The 16530-nt window shown below is 42.2% G+C and overlaps 1 protein-coding gene across 8 annotated transcripts in view; it reads left to right on the top strand.

The window, feature by feature from the left end:
- Positions 1 to 16530, top strand: part of FGFR2 (fibroblast growth factor receptor 2) — an 82991-nt gene that overhangs the window by 17611 nt on the left and 48850 nt on the right. For 5 of the 8 annotated variants that reach the window (XM_027655206.1, XM_027655207.1, XM_027655211.1 and 2 more), the window contains 3 exons: positions 2702 to 2968; positions 3661 to 3735; positions 10817 to 10986. In XM_027655206.1, the coding sequence (XP_027511007.1) occupies positions 2702 to 2968; positions 3661 to 3735; positions 10817 to 10986 (512 nt within the window). The remainder of the gene's footprint in view (positions 1 to 2701; positions 2969 to 3660; positions 3736 to 10816; positions 10987 to 16530) is intronic. The other 3 variants (XM_027655209.1, XM_027655210.1, XM_027655208.1) reach the window with 2 other exon arrangements.

Raw genomic sequence — 16530 nt, forward strand, 5'->3', positions numbered from 1 at the left:
AAACATGACTTCATTATTTCATGACAACACTTTGCTGCATCTTCCCTGATACTCTAGAGGTAAAGAAATAGAGAAAGATAATATTTATCAAATGCTAATACCTATTTGAAACTTGATTTCTTTAGTATACTATTTTCTTTGCGAAAGGAATTTTTTTCCTTGTGATTTTGAAATAGATTACTGTTCTTGAGTTTGGATTTGGATTTATATTGAAAGACTCAGTGTAAACTTGGAGTTAATAGTTTAAAAAGAGTTGAAATCACGTATGTGAGGTTAGAAAATTGTTTTCCTTTTAATTGTGTGTAAACAACTGATCTGCAGCCTATGGGACCATCCTGTGAGTTTGCTGGCACTATTCAGCAAAAGCCTCTAATGCACTTAGAGGAGGGTTGAGTTATTGTCAGCCAAGGTGGCTTTTAAAAAGTTTAAACAAAGACAGTTTTAGGCTCCGGTGCACTGTTGGTACACTGTAAACTCTGTACAAGAAATTTTCTTTGCAGGTAGAGCATTACAAAGGAGTCTTATTAACTTCAAAGTAAATTAGGTAACTGTCTTCAGGTACCTTTTTTTTTATTTGACAGTGAAATCTAATTAAAAGAAATCTCAAGCAGACTCAAATATACTCATTACTGTTACAAAATATATGTAGAAAGGAGCTCATGCTCCTTCTGGAAATTAGATTTCTAACAGCATAATGTAGCAATCAGTGAAACACCTGCATTGCAGATCTGTGGATTCGTGACTGTATCAGCAAGACTGAATTAGTTTATAAGGGGTATAAATCTGTGTTGGAGCTCGTCCTAAACTTTGAGATGTAAGTCTGCACGCTAGAAAGTTTAGAGACCTTGTTATAAGCTCTAAATCCAAGAATCTTTACAGTCTACATAACTGTGGTTGAATGGTTTTATGTGCCATCTTTGTGTGATGCAGGTGTCCAGTCTTTTGTTTGAAAAAATGTGTTTGCCCTAAGAAAAAGGGCAGAATAAGCTCTGAGAGGGCATGTCCCTGAAATTACATGATTCCAGGATGAGTGGGGAAGAGAAATTGGGCATGCTGTTTTCAAGTCCATCAGTCTAATCCAATTATTTAAATGCAGGAGTGTCCCTTTGTGGTGGTCACTTCCGGCGCTCACAGAATCATAGAATATTTTGGGTTGGAAGGGACCCATGAGGATCAAAGAGTCCAACTTCCTACACAAAACTCAACTACTGACAGAACTTCAGCGTTTCCAGGCTCCCATCCACAGACTTGCTCAGATGTGGTGCTTGTTTCTGACTTCTCTGTTGGAGGCGTGACACAAGGAATGCCAACGCTGTGCCCCAAGGACAAGGAACACGGGTTTCAGGGTTTTGGTATCCTTAGAAGGAAGGGTGGACATCAAAGACTCACCTCTTTTAATACTCTCTCAGACTCCCAAGCAGACAGAGGTGTGTTTTATTGCTGTGTGCACACAGTGGTGCACAGCTGGTGGCTGTGCAGGGAGGGATGTGCGCGGGGAGCAGCTGTCTGTTCGGTGTGACCCTCCCCCTGAGCAAACAGAAGATGCCCCCGTGCTTCTTTCCTTTATTTACCATTCCTGCCACCCTTGGCGAGGCCAAGAGGCTGGTGGGAGAGGGACAGTGTGTCTGTAGGGAGAATCCAGTGGTAGGAGCAGTGCCTATATCTGGGACAGCCTGAGTTCATCCTAGGTGTGCCGAGCCTTCCCACTGCACTGTGGAGACTTTCTGGAGTGCCTGGGGCTGCAGTTCCTTTTCCCCATGCTGAGAGCCAGCCTTGGAAGGGGGGGGGGGATGATGAAGTTCTGGTAACTATAGGCAGATGTAGTTTTCCAAGGATGTTTTTTTGGAAAAAGGCTGTGGTTTGACATTCTTCTCGTTGTTTGGTTACAAAAGGGAGCTGATGGATAAGCGATTTCATTTTGAACTGCTGCGTATACTTTGACTTTGAAAGCTTCACTTGTGTTCCTGCTGTATTCCACTTGGGAGAGGTTGTGAAATAAGTAATGAAGCAAAAATAAAAAGATTAAAGGAAAAAGTTACTATGGTGGAGAAAAGAGTTTACAGTGTAGAAGGCTAACATAGAGACTTTGGGGGTGGGTGCAGTGAGAAAAATGGAAGACATCATATATTCTGCATATAGGAACTGATGTTTATTAGCTTAGTTAGTGAGGGGGTTTTTTGGCCATCCTTTTCTTTCAAAAGAGCACTTCTCAGGCTTAAAAATAAAAAAGCAACTTATAATAAAATCAGATTGGGGGGAGATAATTATTCATTTGAATTGTGGACCCAAAACGCTAAGATGTAAAACCGAATTTGATTTTTGAACTTCTCCTGCTCTTCAAAGTTCTCTGAAGCACCCCCCCTAATTCAGCAGTGCTCACCTTCCCAGGGTCAGTTTGCTGTGTCTGATGAGGAGGGTCATGCCTTCGTGTGGCACTGGGGACAAGGCACATGCAAGATACCAATCAAAACTGAATGAGCTTTGTTTGTGGTTAACTTCTTGAAAATAAAGCCTCTCCCACACCTGCACGTGGCTCAGTTTAACAAAACAGATTGCTGGGCTAATCTGGATGAAACTTTTTTTTTATTTAACATAACTTGATTTCTGTGGATGAGAAGGGCCTTCACTGACTTTTGTTGGAAATTCTCTCCTTTCCCTTCTCTTTTTCTTCTTTTTTCCTCCTTTCCTTCCACCTTCGCAGAGCCGCCAACCAAATACCAAATCTCTCAGCCAGATGTTTACTCAGCACTTCCAGGAGAACCGCTTGAGTTGCGCTGTCAATTGAGAGACGCCGTCATGATCAGTTGGACTAAGGATGGGGTCCCTTTGGGGCCCGACAATAGGACAGTGATTATTGGGGAGTACTTACAAATTAAGGATGCTACAGCCAGAGATTCGGGCCTCTATGCTTGCACTGCTGTTAGGACCCTAGACAGTGATACTCTGTACTTCATTGTAAATGTTACAGGTGAGTGAGTTAAACATAGGTGGGGTTTTTTGCATGTAGAAGCTGTAAAATGTGATATAAAAACACATTTTGATCTGACATGAAACAGTGCACTTGGGCACAGTGAGTTAAGCTGAGTTCTGTAGCTGTTACTGGGATTTTTCTCCTTGTCCTGACCCTGAAATGGACTCAGTTTGTATATACTCCTTTTGCTTTGTGGGCTCTATAGTGATTAACAGCTGCTGAAGAGCTCTCTGTTTTATGCCACTGTGACAGGATTCAATTAGACAGAGTCACTATGCTGATGATAAAGACAGTAGAATGAATATAAGCTTTTGCCCCCTGCATCAGAAGAGGAGAAGGGATGTCCTGCATCCTTTAAGTTCAGAGAGAAATTGTTCTGGAGATGCTCAGTTCTCTTCAACTGAATGTCTTTAAAAAAAGTTAAAGTTGCAAGTGGAAAGAAATTTTTTGGAGTTAGCAAACTCCCTTGGGAACCTTAGCAGCATTTCAGGATTATTAGCTAGTTTTGTTACAATTTTATACCAAATAGCACGTTTTGTGACTGGATTTTCTTTTTTCTCTCTGGCTTCTGCACAACTAACATGAGATCTGTTCTTGATATACAATCTAAGATGTAGCTTATTGGGGTTTTTTTGTCTGTAAAAAAAAAACTAGGCTGGTTTAAAGACTTGGTTATTTTTAATGTGCAGATGCTCTTTCCTCTGGGGATGATGAAGACGACAATGATGGGTCGGAGGACTTTGTGAATGACAGCAACCAGATGAGTAAGTAACAGTGAATTGCCAGAAGTGACTAGCAAGATCCACGTGGAAAATAACGTCCCATCTCTTGCACTCCTGTCTTCAGAGCTTCTTGATTGTTAACTGCATGTGCTGTCAAATAGTGGTATCTTTGTCCTTCTCTGTTTTCTGCTTCATGTAGTTCGTAACTTGAAACAAAAAAATAAACTAATATTCTTTTGAACGTGCTTTTCTGGTCTGTACTTTCTTTTCTCTTTCCTTCCTGGCAGTCCTGCAGTTTCCTTTCCTCCTGAATTGGAGATTGGTCTTTGTCTTGTTTAGACTCTCACAGATGAACTAACTTTCCCTGAACCTGAGCTGAAATTTGACAGGAGAAACAAAGATCCAGCTCATTTTGTTAAAAGGCGGTATGGAAACTTTGAAAAGAATAAGTTGTAATGAAGCAAATCCCTCAATCCTTAATCTTGGCCAGATCTCCCCGGGGAGAATGAATTTGGACAGTGAGGTTCTTTTGTCTGTGAAGGACCTCAAGGTTTGTTGCAAAGAAATCAATTCAGCACTAAACCCACATTTTATGTTACTTATGCATGATGAAAATGGGCTAAAAGAATCTTAAACCTATCTGAATGTTAAACGTCAACCCCTTTGGAGAATTCAGGAAGCTATTAATAGGCTCTAAATAGAGCAACCTCTAAGAAGAAAGAAAAGAGAATGTAAAATTCATATTGGTTCCTTGTGCCGCTCTGCGCTGTCGCAGAATCCCCTCGGTGACTGGCGGGTTGCTGTTGCTGGTGCTCTGTAAAGTCAGTAACACCCAAAACACAGAAATCCTTCACGGGAGATGTCAGCAAGTGCCTGCAGTAGCCAGGTCGTGTATTTGCTCCTCGGCCTGATCAGTAACTGGCAGCTGTGCTGTACCTTGGAATGCTCCTTCAGGTGATAAAGTAAGAGCCCGACTGCGGCTCCCCTGGTTAGTTCCTTTTGTGAACCACTGCCCCTGGTCTGAAGCTGTGAAACATTAGATGCTATTTAAAATGATATAAGTTCTTAGCTGCCTTTTTGGCCCCTGCCATCTGTTGGTGTGATTAACCCTGGGCTGATTCACAGGTGCTGCTGGAAGGGGCTGATATCGGGCAGCTGGAGGCTGCTCTGACAAAGGAAGGAGGTGGCAGAGATAATTGGAGAGTTTGGAAAAGGACACTGCTTTTAGAAGAAATTGTCTAGGTAAAACCTACCAATCCAGGCAATTCTAGCCCTCCCCTGAAATGGAATAATGGGTAGAAATTCCTTTTAGGAAACATTTCCAATGTCTGCTGTTTCTTAAAGCATTGTTGACGTAGGTCAGAAAGCGGCTTGCGTTATTTTCAGTGACAGTTGTGCTTCTGATCTGTATGAGGGCTTGGGTGATTCATTGTGAGCACAAACGGCTTCTGGAAGTAGGTATAACGAGGGGAAAGAAGTAAAGGATGTGATCTCAAGGCAACTGTGCTCTGTAATGGTGCCATAATGATTCCTGCCCCTCCACGTGCGAGGGAGAACTGGCGCTAGCGACGTTCCTGTAGCTGTCATTTTAAGATACTGTTAATCAATCTTGATTCAGGAGCTGGTGAAAGGCCAGTGACAGTCTCCGTCTGCCAGGGTGGGGGGGCTGTGCTGCAGCAGGGGTCAGTCACACTTTCCCTGCTCCAAGTGAAAGATGCCTCTCGAGCGTGAACGTTCAAACATCTCGGATGGCGGGGAAAGCGCAGACTTGCAGAGTGGAAGGGAGGGAGCTGCAACAAGATGGATTGCTCCTGAGCAGAGCGTTGCACAAACAAGTCCTCATTGGATTCCTCTTTACAAGGTGCCCGCAGTCTGCTGGGGCTTCTTGCAAGGATGCAGGGAGCAGCGCAGCCTTCCTGCCGGGCTCTGAGCTGGAACCGGGAGAACAATCGTGGCACTGCATCCCTCCAAGTCTGTTTTCAATGAAAAGTTGCATCATGGTAACTCTGGATTAATACAAGGTTGATGAAAGAGGGCTGTGATTTGGCAAGATTAGGGCTGTATGAAAGTGAGGGCTGGGACTTGGTGCGGTGCTTTTGTAAAGCACTGGAGCTTGCGTGTCTTCCAAGCCTTCTGTTCCTCTTACACATTTTATATTGTGTCCGAAATACCACATCTCATTTAAGATACTGTGCTACAAGGCAAGTTGAACAGTGAATGAGGAGCTGTGGGGTAGTCCCAAGTCTTCTCTGAGCCTTCTGTGGGGCAGGCAATGTATCCAATGGCCAAATGCCCCTTTACCTCCTTCTCCTGCCTATGAGAGGTAAAGCCTGGGGAAGTCCAGGACCTCACAAGGGTCCCTGGTTGCTGCTCTTTAAGAGAAGTCTTTAAGTGTTTCCTGAATCATGGTTTGAGCTTTGCAGATCTCAAACGATTTAACTGATAATTTACATACAAATTACAGCTGTGATCATTAAGGATAAGCAATGGAAATTGGCCTGGTTATGCCTTTACTGATGGAAACAAAAGACCATAGTCTTCAAAGGTTGTTGCTTTTTGATGAAACAGTTCTGATAAAGTCCAGCTGTCCTGGCACGTTAATTATGATGAGATGAAGCAGGAAATGGCTGTAGTGCCTTCCACAGGAAGCTGAACCTTGGCATTCTCATTCCTGCATATTTAAAACAAAGCTTTTAGAGCTGTTTTATTTATGCTGCTAAGTGTTCTTTTAAGCTTTTTCTTTGCCTCTGTTACAAATATAGATTCCAGAGGCCAAGGTTTTCAAATGCAGGCAGAGAGGCTGTTGAGGAAATCTAGAGTCAATTTTTCAAGGCTGCCCAGAAAATGCAACTGTTCCTGGAGTCAGTGGAGGCTGTGGTGACTTGGTGGCTGTGAGGAGCAACTCACCCTCTGGAGAGGAGGGCACTCGTGTGTACACATGTGCATTTGACCATTTGCCCTGTGTGTATTTTTAAGTAAAAGGCATGCACAGCAGATTTCACTGTGTTTGGTGTCCTTTTAGCTTGACAGATATTTTAACTGTCTGAAAAAAAACACTGTGGTAGATTTGTTCCAGACTGCATCCTGAATAGCTTTTTATTACTTCCAGCTTTTGTTGAAGGGATTAGTGCTGGTGGGGAAGGTGCAGGATTGGTTCCACTGCAAAAGAGTCCTCTCTTTCCACAAAATGCCTTTGTTGGCAACTCAAGTTTTCCCCTTTGTTACTACCCTAAAGAGGTGTCTTAGCTTGGTTCTAGAGGGTCATCTCCAAGGACAGTGACCTGGAACTGGCTTTTACAAAGCTGAGGGCTGATCACCATCAGTTCATTCTGGCAGCAGTGGAAGAGACATGGTTAGTGCTTGTTGCCTTGTCCTCATCATGATTTTAAGAGGTAGCCCTAACTTAAAGGATTTCTGTAATCCTGACTTGATGCTGGCAAAGCAGCAGCTGTTGTGATGGTTGCAATGAAATCCACCAGCTAATTTATTCTGTAGACCCCTGGGTAGCCCTGAAGATGTTGCTGTTCTGCCTTCAATTCTAGTGAGGCGACTGGAAGCTTTATGACATTTTTTTCTTATCGGTCTTTAAACAATTTCTTCTGGACCAAGCAATGGTAAATTGGCACCAAGAACAAAAAGTATCTAAATGTAATCCACATGCTGTTCCTTTCATGCCTTGAAGAGTTTCAGAAAGGATGAAACAAGGTTCAAATTCATCAAATCCTGTAGAGTGGAAATCCACTCAGGGGAGCAGCAAAAATTGGATGTTGCCTAGAAGTGTTTTTTAATTAAAGGTCAAATACAATAGTACTTAAAACCTTGGAGGGTTTGATGTGGTCACTTCAGGCACACTATCGCCTGCTTGAGGTGCTTGTCAGGCAGGCTTGGAGTTGACTACTTTTGTATTTCTTTGTGTTAGATAAGTCCAAATAAAAATTGAAGAGTCCTGAAGTGAAGTGGTCCCCTGGGCTTCCTAATTTCAATTTCACATGCAGGAGATTTGGCTGATTAGATGTAATGTCTTTGCAGTGGAGTGCAGTGTGGGTCAGCAGGATATTTTCTTCGCTAATGAGAAGTCTAAAAGCAATCAGCAATTCCCACCCGTTCCCCTGCTGCTCGTTACTTCTCCGTGCTGGAGTCTGCCCTGTTGTTACTGTGAACTTTTAGCAGGGGTGTTACCCTCCTTCCACCTGTCCTGGTAGCAAACATGGGATGTGATAGATGTGGTCTGTGAGAGGAGTCAGCACTTGGTGGTATCCACTCATTAACTATGTTCATTATTGGTTTAGTGAGTCTGGGTGGTTTTCCTCTCAAGGAAAAAGAGAAGCAATAAAAAGGTGCTTTTAGGTTGTGATGAGTTAATCTATAAAGAGAAATGTTGTGTGTTAATCAGATCAACTGCATGAAAGCACAAATTGAGGGTGATTGTGATGCTTTGTAGGTGTTACTGCCTTTTCTGCTTTTCCCTTAAACCTACTGAGGAGCTGCCCAGTCTGTGTTGCTGCTTCCTAGTGAAAAACCTAAGATGTTTTGAAGCATTTTCAGATGGCACTTTCCACATGTGATGTCTGCATGCTTTTCTCCAAGCTGACTTGTAATTCAGGAGCATTGCAGGTTATGCTGAGGATTGTGCAAGGGGAAACTTTCCAAGCAGAATCCTTTCTCCTAGTCTGCTCTATTTCCTTTCCCCCCTCTCTCTGTGGTACAAAACCGAGCTGCTTCTATTCATTCATGCCTGCATCTTCCTGGGTTCTTTTCTGCACCCACCTCTTCCATAGATTTTCCTCCCTGGGCATTCGTTGAGTGCCAGTCTTACTGGAGCTTTTCCAGGGGCAGATTTTTAAAGGGTGAGGGGTTGATGGAAAGGATAGTTATTTATAAGAAAAACAGAGGATGAGTTGCACTATAATGCAGTAGAAACCTGGCTGCATGGAGCAGCCTTGTTTGGGGGGCTGCAGGTGGCTCTATCCTGACCGACTCTGGTACTCTGGTCCCAGTCTGCACCCTGATGGGAGCTTCCCCAGAGCTTGGTCCATCCAGCCTGTGCACTGCCATGGGCCAGTTTTGGAGCCTGTGGCTCAGAGGCTGTGCTTGCCAGTAGCTGCATCCAAGCTCTTTATGCCCTGTCCCTGTGAGAAGGTGCATGTGACGGATGTGATGGGAGGTGACCGTGCTGACTGCGGAGTTGCTGGGTTGGCATCACCCATCTGGAGTCTGAAGTGAGCCCTCTGCTCTGTCTGAGATGCTGATATAACTTGTGTGGATGGTTGACTGTCTTGGACCTGCCCCAGTTTGCTTTGCCCTTGTGGGAGTTGTGGGAGCAAGTGGTTGCCTTGCATTGCCCAGTGGAAGATGTTTAGCAGTCCACAGAAAATGGCCTTTTAATCCATCAATACCAGCATGTAATTCTGCCTTTGCCTTTTCTAATGTAATTTGGGCTTTGCCTGTAGTAGTTAATTCCTCTGGTTGGCTTTGTTTAAAGTCTTCTGTTGTTTTAATGTGATCCTGCTTTTAGCAAATAACGTTAACAGTGATTTTCCTTGCATCCCTAATTCACTTTAGTCTGTGTAACAATTTCTTAGTGTTGCAGTTAAATTTTCAATAGTTACCTGATTTTCTATTTTGATTACATGCACAAATTTGCTTTGCTTTTCTACTTCATTAATTTTAACACTAATTGCCACTTCAGGCAAAAAAAAAACCCCAAACACTTATCGTTTCTAGCATCATTATAAGACTTGCTTTTAGAATGTTTTCTTTATGCTGAGAGAGATGTTGTTAAAGGATTTATTCCTGTATTTTCTGTCCAGCTGTATTTTTATTTAGAGAGGGGGGTAGCAGGATTTGTGAGTTTGCACTGATTGTAAGAACTGCTATAAATATTTGAGGAACGGAAGAGTTTATTTATAGTGGAGTGTTGGGCTGCTAATGAAGGAAATGAAACAAGGCTGAGAGAATTGGAGTTATTTTTCTGGACCCCTCTAGTCCTAAAAATTCCACGCTAATCTGATTTGCTTCAGGAAAACTCCATTGTAAAAGAAATTAATGTTTCCTACTATTAAACAGATCTTGAATATTTAACTTCTTAAACTGCTATGGTGAGATGACTGAAGCAGTGCCACGAAGACATTGTGAAATGTAGCTGAAGTGGTTCATGGATCCAGAGCATGGGATAACCTTTGTCTCGATCCAGATTTACTTCTTGGAGGGGTAAAAACAGGATGGGTAGTTGTATGTTCTGTTCTGCTGTGTTTCCTCTACTGCTACACAACAAACAGTTAAGAACCTGGATGAGGGAGGGGTTTTCCATGTGCTTCTCATGCTGTTCATGTGGGCACAGGCTGGGCCAGAGCATGGCAAGGAGGGAGTGAGAGCCAGGAGAGCCATGTCAGGGTTTGGGAAAAATGATCACTTCGCTGGGCTGAGAGAGACACTCTCATTTCATGCCATGTTTTTGGACGTCAGTGAGTGTTTGTACTTTGACAGGCTCATTAGAGCGGGAAATCCCTGCAAAATGATAAATGCTTTTTCTGAGTTTTGCTGATCCACATTTACTCATTTTTTCCTCCTCTTTGGTTAAGATTTCAGAAACATTTTCCAGTTGTAAATATATTTCACTGGTTTCTGTGACACTAACAGCACAGTTCACCTTGGCGTCACACACTGTAAGTTTTGATGTGCTGTCTAACAGGTAGGTATGCTTATCCCCCTTCTAAAAGAAGGGGAAAGATGAAGGATGATGCTTCCAACAGATCTTCTGTCCTGCTCTGTCCGGCTTCCCTTCTGATGTCCAAGAATTCAGAGTTTGCTGAGCACTCACAGTAACTCAACTTGAGGTCAGAAGTGTCCGATGAAAACTTGGTCCCTCTGTCTTAGTTGGCGTACACAAAACAAAGGTTATCTATGGCTAATTATTGGAATTTTGTCATGAATTAAATACTCATAGCAGCAGACTGAGCCCTTTACAAAACTCTGGTTGACACTTGCAACATGATTTCTTGTTGGCAACTCTTGCTAAATTGTACTTCAAATGAACGCGTGAAGCGCTTTGCCTGTGGAAGCGACTGGAGAGGGGGCTCGGTTTCCCAGTACTGATATTTCTGGATGTGTCTCTTTGAAACAGGGGCACCTTACTGGACACATACAGACAAAATGGAGAAGAGGCTACACGCTGTACCAGCAGCCAACACCGTCAAGTTTCGTTGTCCAGCGATGGGAAACCCAACACCGACCATGCGGTGGCTGAAAAACGGGAAAGAGTTTAAGCAAGAGCATCGTATTGGCGGGTATAAGGTAAGGTCTCATGGTGTGGTTTTGTAATTTTTGTTCTTTACCAAGGCTGTAAAAAAAAAAGAAAAACAAAACCAAACCAACTCAAACAAAACAACAAAAAAAATATCCAAACCTAAAAACTTGCTGAAGTCGACAGAAAATCTTTCAATGGCCTGGGATCAAACGTGGAAGCAAAAAACAGTAGTTGTTTTCTTCTGGGGAAGGGTGAGTGGTTTCTTTGGCGGTTACTGAGCACCAATTCTGTATTTTTTGTTTTTTTTTCTGAAATTCAAGCTTGTAGCATAGCAGTGCAGCTAAGGATTATTTATAGAGAGTTATTTGGAAAACTAAAGACTGACTTTACAGAGCAGGTTAAGACTCTTTTACTCTGTTCATTTTCGGCTGCATTGTTGGCCATCCACTCTGGTGAGTGTAGGCAGCTTAATAAAGGAAGGGTTGGAAGTCAAAAGTTATTATTTTCTATAGGGTTTATGGTCTGTGAAACTGAAATGGGAAGAAGAGTTTGAGGGAAAGTAGCAGCAATTACTTGGAAGGGTCTGTTTGAATTTTAAACAGCTTCAGATTAGATGTCTTATTCTAAATTGGTGGTTACTGATTAAGAGAGAGTTTTAGGGAGGCCAACTGTGTATTAGTGCACGGACCTTTAACCTCCTGGTATCTGCCTGGGTCAGGTCAGAAGTCAGGGTTGGGTCATCTTATCCCGCTCCTCACAAGGAATGGGAATGCGTGACTTTGATGGCAAATTGCTGTCCAAGCACTCACCACCCTGCCCTGCATTTCTGAGTTACTTGAACCTCTTCTGCAGATCTTCTGTCAGCGGCTTGCTCACGTCCCCGACACCTCAGCAACTTCTCTCCAAAGATGAGAAGTTTCCAAGGTAGTCACCTCGTGTCACGGTTGTAAGGCACAGCCTAGAACTCCTGCTGAGCTGCTCAGAGCAATTTGTAATGGTCATTAAGACAGGAGTTAACTTTTGTCGGGCAATGTGGTGAGCTCAAGACTGAATCCTGAGCTCCCCTGTCCCCTGCTGCCTTACCCCCACGATTGCAGTATTTTTGGGGTGCTGCTCGATTGAGCCAAGGGTTGTATTGCTTTGTGTGCTGTTGATTCAGATGCCACTTGGTGCAAAAAAAAATAAATCTGTTTTCCAGTGCAGAGGAGGACAAGCCTCAGTCTCCTTTCCTCTCTCGCTGGATTTACTGCAGAAAGTGTCAGTTTTTCCAACATTTGTGTTAGTGGAGAGCGGAGCCCAGAAAATCTCCCCACATGAACGCTAATTATCTAAGTAGACTTTTCCATCTATGTTTGCTTACACCATAAATTACTGTTGGTTAAGAGTGTACACCTGGCAACACCTTCTGCCTTTCATAACGCTGTGGAGTGTTAACGAATTGGCTCCAGTACAGTGATTTTTTTTTGCCTGTCTCGGTGCTTTTTTAAAAAACAAAACCAAAAAAAGCCAATTAAAGAAAAAAACAAACCCAACCAAACTAATCCCGTCTTGGAAAATAATAGTAACTGCTCTGGTACTAACTAGGACGTTATTAACACTTTGCATCTTATGAAGGGGAAATGCAGATATCACTCCTGAAAACCATGAAGGAAAATGTGTGTCTGGAGAGGCAGGATGGAGGTGCCTGGTCTCTGGGAGGGTGACCTTTGGCAGAGTAAATCAGCCCCTATGGGGCTCCATGCTGGCACTGCTGTCCTCTGTTAGGGAGAGATCATTTAGATTTGTGCCCATTAAGTGGCACAAATGAAATATTTGTTCGTATGTATTAAATGTATACAATTTCCTAGGTGTGTGTGTACTCTGGGGAAAAAAACACGGATGCCTGTGTCTAAAGCCAACTGGGTTAGTGAAGTCTATACCTTTAATTATATATTGTAACTTCTTACATCTCTTTAGTCTAAAGTCAAAAAAGAGGAGATACCACTGAGGGTTTTAGGCTTTCTTGTTGCTCAGAAATACATTAAATTATCTGGTAGGATTTGCTTATCATTGTCAACTCTACCAAATCTCTGTATATTCTATATTTTGTCATTTTGAATAGTCATGTTTTAAGATGAAAGCTTGTTTTCAGTGAATGGGTGTTGAAGAGTGAGGTCTCCAGAGCTTCTGGAACCTGCATCCTGAACCTTACTAGAGGGACAGGATGAAGTCACTGTGGGCTTATTCAAAATTATATCAGAATAAAGAGAGAATTGTGTTTTCTTGACACCACTATGCCAACAAACCTTTCAGGAAGGAATCCTCAGGAAGGACTGAGTCCATCTGTGTTGGTCTGTGTTCAGGGAGGTATCACAGCAACCCATGATAATTCCTGCACGCGAGTTTGTCTTGAGTCTGGGCGTTGCTCTCTGTAAAGCATTCCTGTGGAGATATAATACTTTTTGGGTGACTACAACAGCTGGAACCAAACTTGGCCATATCTGATGTCTCCTTTTGGAAGAGACAGTCATCCCCTTGAAGGCTGAAGGGACAAAGCAAAGGGAAAGAAAACATGAATCTTTCCACTAATCCTCCAGCCACCTCTTTCCTGCCGCCTTGAGCTGAGAAATCTCTTCTTGTATTGTCTTTATCGGAATCAGATAGTGGCCTGTAGCACTTTGTCCCTCTGACTAGGAATGTCTTGAGTCAATTTGCACTCAGGCAGGGTAGCAGGAGGGTGTATGTGCTGGCCAAGATAGCTTCCAGAGTGAAATTCCTCCACCGTGACTAATTCTAGGTGGTGAATTTCAAAATCGATCCTTTTACGATTTTTCAAGATAGGCCCAAATTTCTTACAGTGAGGAGAATATGATCAGTTTTTGAATGTCTAAATCCCTTTTAGCCTTTTTTTTTTATACCTACCTCTGAAGTGATGATGGCTCTTGCTTATGCCTTTAAAGGCATTTTATAGTTTCTTTGAGGTAATAATCTAAATCCTCTATGAGAGATCAGAGGAGCCTTTACTTTCCTGTACACCACCCAGAAAACAAATGTACTTCTATCAACTGTTACTGTTTAAGCTTTAACAGGTGTGTGTTTTCACCTATGCATTTTGATAACACTGCAGTCGTCTTATACACATTTAAATTCAACCAGGTAAATACAGAGTAAGGACAATTCTGACTACAGGAACAACTGCACAAGCCCATGGCTTTTGCAGGGATGTTCTGCAGTTGTTCTCTTTACCTGAGCAGTACCACTATATGTCTGAACTGTGCTGATTTTAGGGAGGGTTGTATTGTGGTTTCTAATCCTTTTCTTTTGAAATTAGTTAAAAATTAGTAAAAAGGAGACAATTTTCAATAAGTGGCAACTTTTCATGACATTATCTATTCAATGAAGACACATATTTTAAGACTAAACAGAGTTGTCCACTATTTTTTATGTGATACTCCAAAAGCAAAACGTTTCCTTGAAAAATTCCTTACCCCTTCTTAGGTTTCTGACCAATATTTCTTGGCATTTTATTTCCAGTTAAAGTTTCCAACCCCTAAGCTATGTCTTAAGGGTGCAGTAGTATGCATTTGGTATTGAAAACCTAGTTTAAATATTTAATCTTTTGGAGAGCTGTTTGGAAGAATTGGTTAAAAATTTGATGGAGAAAATTTGCCAAAAAAACATGTCAGTAATTTGCTGGAAGTGTCCATAACTGGTTAGGAAAAAAACACGTTGAGATTATATTTATTATCTCAGTCTTCTTGCAGATGAAGTACCATTTTTGGGTATGAAGCACAGATAAAACATGAAAATGGGTTTTGCAAAGCGATAGGGGAAAAAAAAGAGAGAGGGCAGAAGTCCCCAACAAAGGGGAGTTTGTGTGGGCTTTGCAATGCTGCACTTGTTTCTGGAAAGCACTAAACCAACAAGCTGAATCTAGTTGAATCCAGAGCCATGGCATAAATCCAGTTGTGTGACAATGTGTCACAACTGCTTTGGGCCTCTACAACAGTTGTTTAGCTTAAGCTGAAGTGGCTTAAGCTGTTGTTTCATTATAAAGATATTATCTCTGCTCATTGGAGTTACTGGAAGGGGAATTGCACAAATACTTTTTAATTTTGCAATCCGGTATATCCACTTGTGTCGGTAAGTTAGTTACATTTTCTTATTGAATGCTAAACAATTTCTTGTGTTTTCCTATCAGATTAACGACTTGCAGTTACTAATTTTTATTTTGTTTTAACTTTTGTGGAACCATGATCTGTTCTTCCTGTTTTGCAGTCAAATCGGTTAAAAACACTTGTTCTGATTCCAAGAAGTGTGTTTTAACTTGCAATGGCAAAAGTTCGGGTCACTTTGACCATGTCTCCTTCAAAATAACTCATAAAGAAGTAAAATATCAAAAACATGTAGCTGTTGTATTTGTTATTTACCAGTTGTTTATGACAGTGATTCTTCCCGACCCAAACTGTGACTTTCAAGGTTGCTTAGCAGAATGACGAGACATTAAAATAACACTGATAAACTCTTTTTGGCTTTATGAACTTGTTCCTTAGTTCTTCATAGTGGGAAGAAAAATCAATATGTAGTTTTCATGTGTGCCATCAAAAGGAGGGGCTGAGGAGGGAGGCCTTAAGTCAGGTCTGGCAGTTTTGAGGTTGTGTCACACAGTGCCCTGACATTAGGTTAACACCCGTGTTCTTCAACTGCTGCTGGAGTCTTGTCTGTACTTTCTTCACTCTTCAAAGCCCAAATGGTCAATCCTTAGCTAATATTATTAGCCCATGACTCAGCAATAATAGTAATATTGAGATATTGAGCTAATTACTAGTTGGGGGAACTAGGAAAGCCAGGAGCCTCTGACAGAAAGAACTTTTCTTCCAGGCTTTGAACTTAAGGCACTTCTGCCTCCAGCAAGCGTGAGGGCTAAGCTCTTGGCACTGGGATGCAACCCTTTGCAGCCTTTTCCTGCTGGATAAGGACCTACACAATAGTCAGGCACGAAGCAGGATTTCAGAGCTATGGTTGTAATGATGTTTTAAGAACGTATGGTTACTGGAAGTGTCACTGAATGGTCCATAAATTTTTCTGGTGTTCTACACTGAACTACTACTTTCCATTTGGCTGATTAAAATGACTGTACCAGATTGTACTTTATTCCATTTGCTGAAATATGTACTTTGCAATTGAAACGTTGTACCTTACAGCTACATGATGTTAAACTTTTTGAGTGCTCTGTCAGAAATGTAATGCTAAAACAAGGGATTAGTCGGTCGCCAGCAGAAGGTCATTTTGGGAGCCAACTTATGATGCAGGAAATATATGTGTTCCGGATGACTCTGTATCCTTCCAGTATTGGGGTGGATCCTATTTTCTGTGAGACCAGTGCCAGTGTTCCTTTTGAGTTCAAATGGGAACAGAATCAGCACTTTTAGTGCATTCTGTCTGAGGAGGATTGTGTGAGATAAATGTATATCCTTATGCTCCCTTTCCATGGGTGTTTTCTTCAGACGTTTCTCATGAGGCAGCGTCTTCATTTCTTTCTCAAGAAAGACCTCAGCAAGAGGTCTGTCTGCTCCATGTGTCTGGGGGAGGGATCCCAAACATCACTCCTC

Source organism: Corapipo altera, unplaced genomic scaffold (assembly GCF_003945725.1).
Source record: "Corapipo altera isolate COAL_440 unplaced genomic scaffold, ASM394572v1 180, whole genome shotgun sequence".
Classification (NCBI taxonomy): Eukaryota; Metazoa; Chordata; class Aves; order Passeriformes; family Pipridae; genus Corapipo; species Corapipo altera.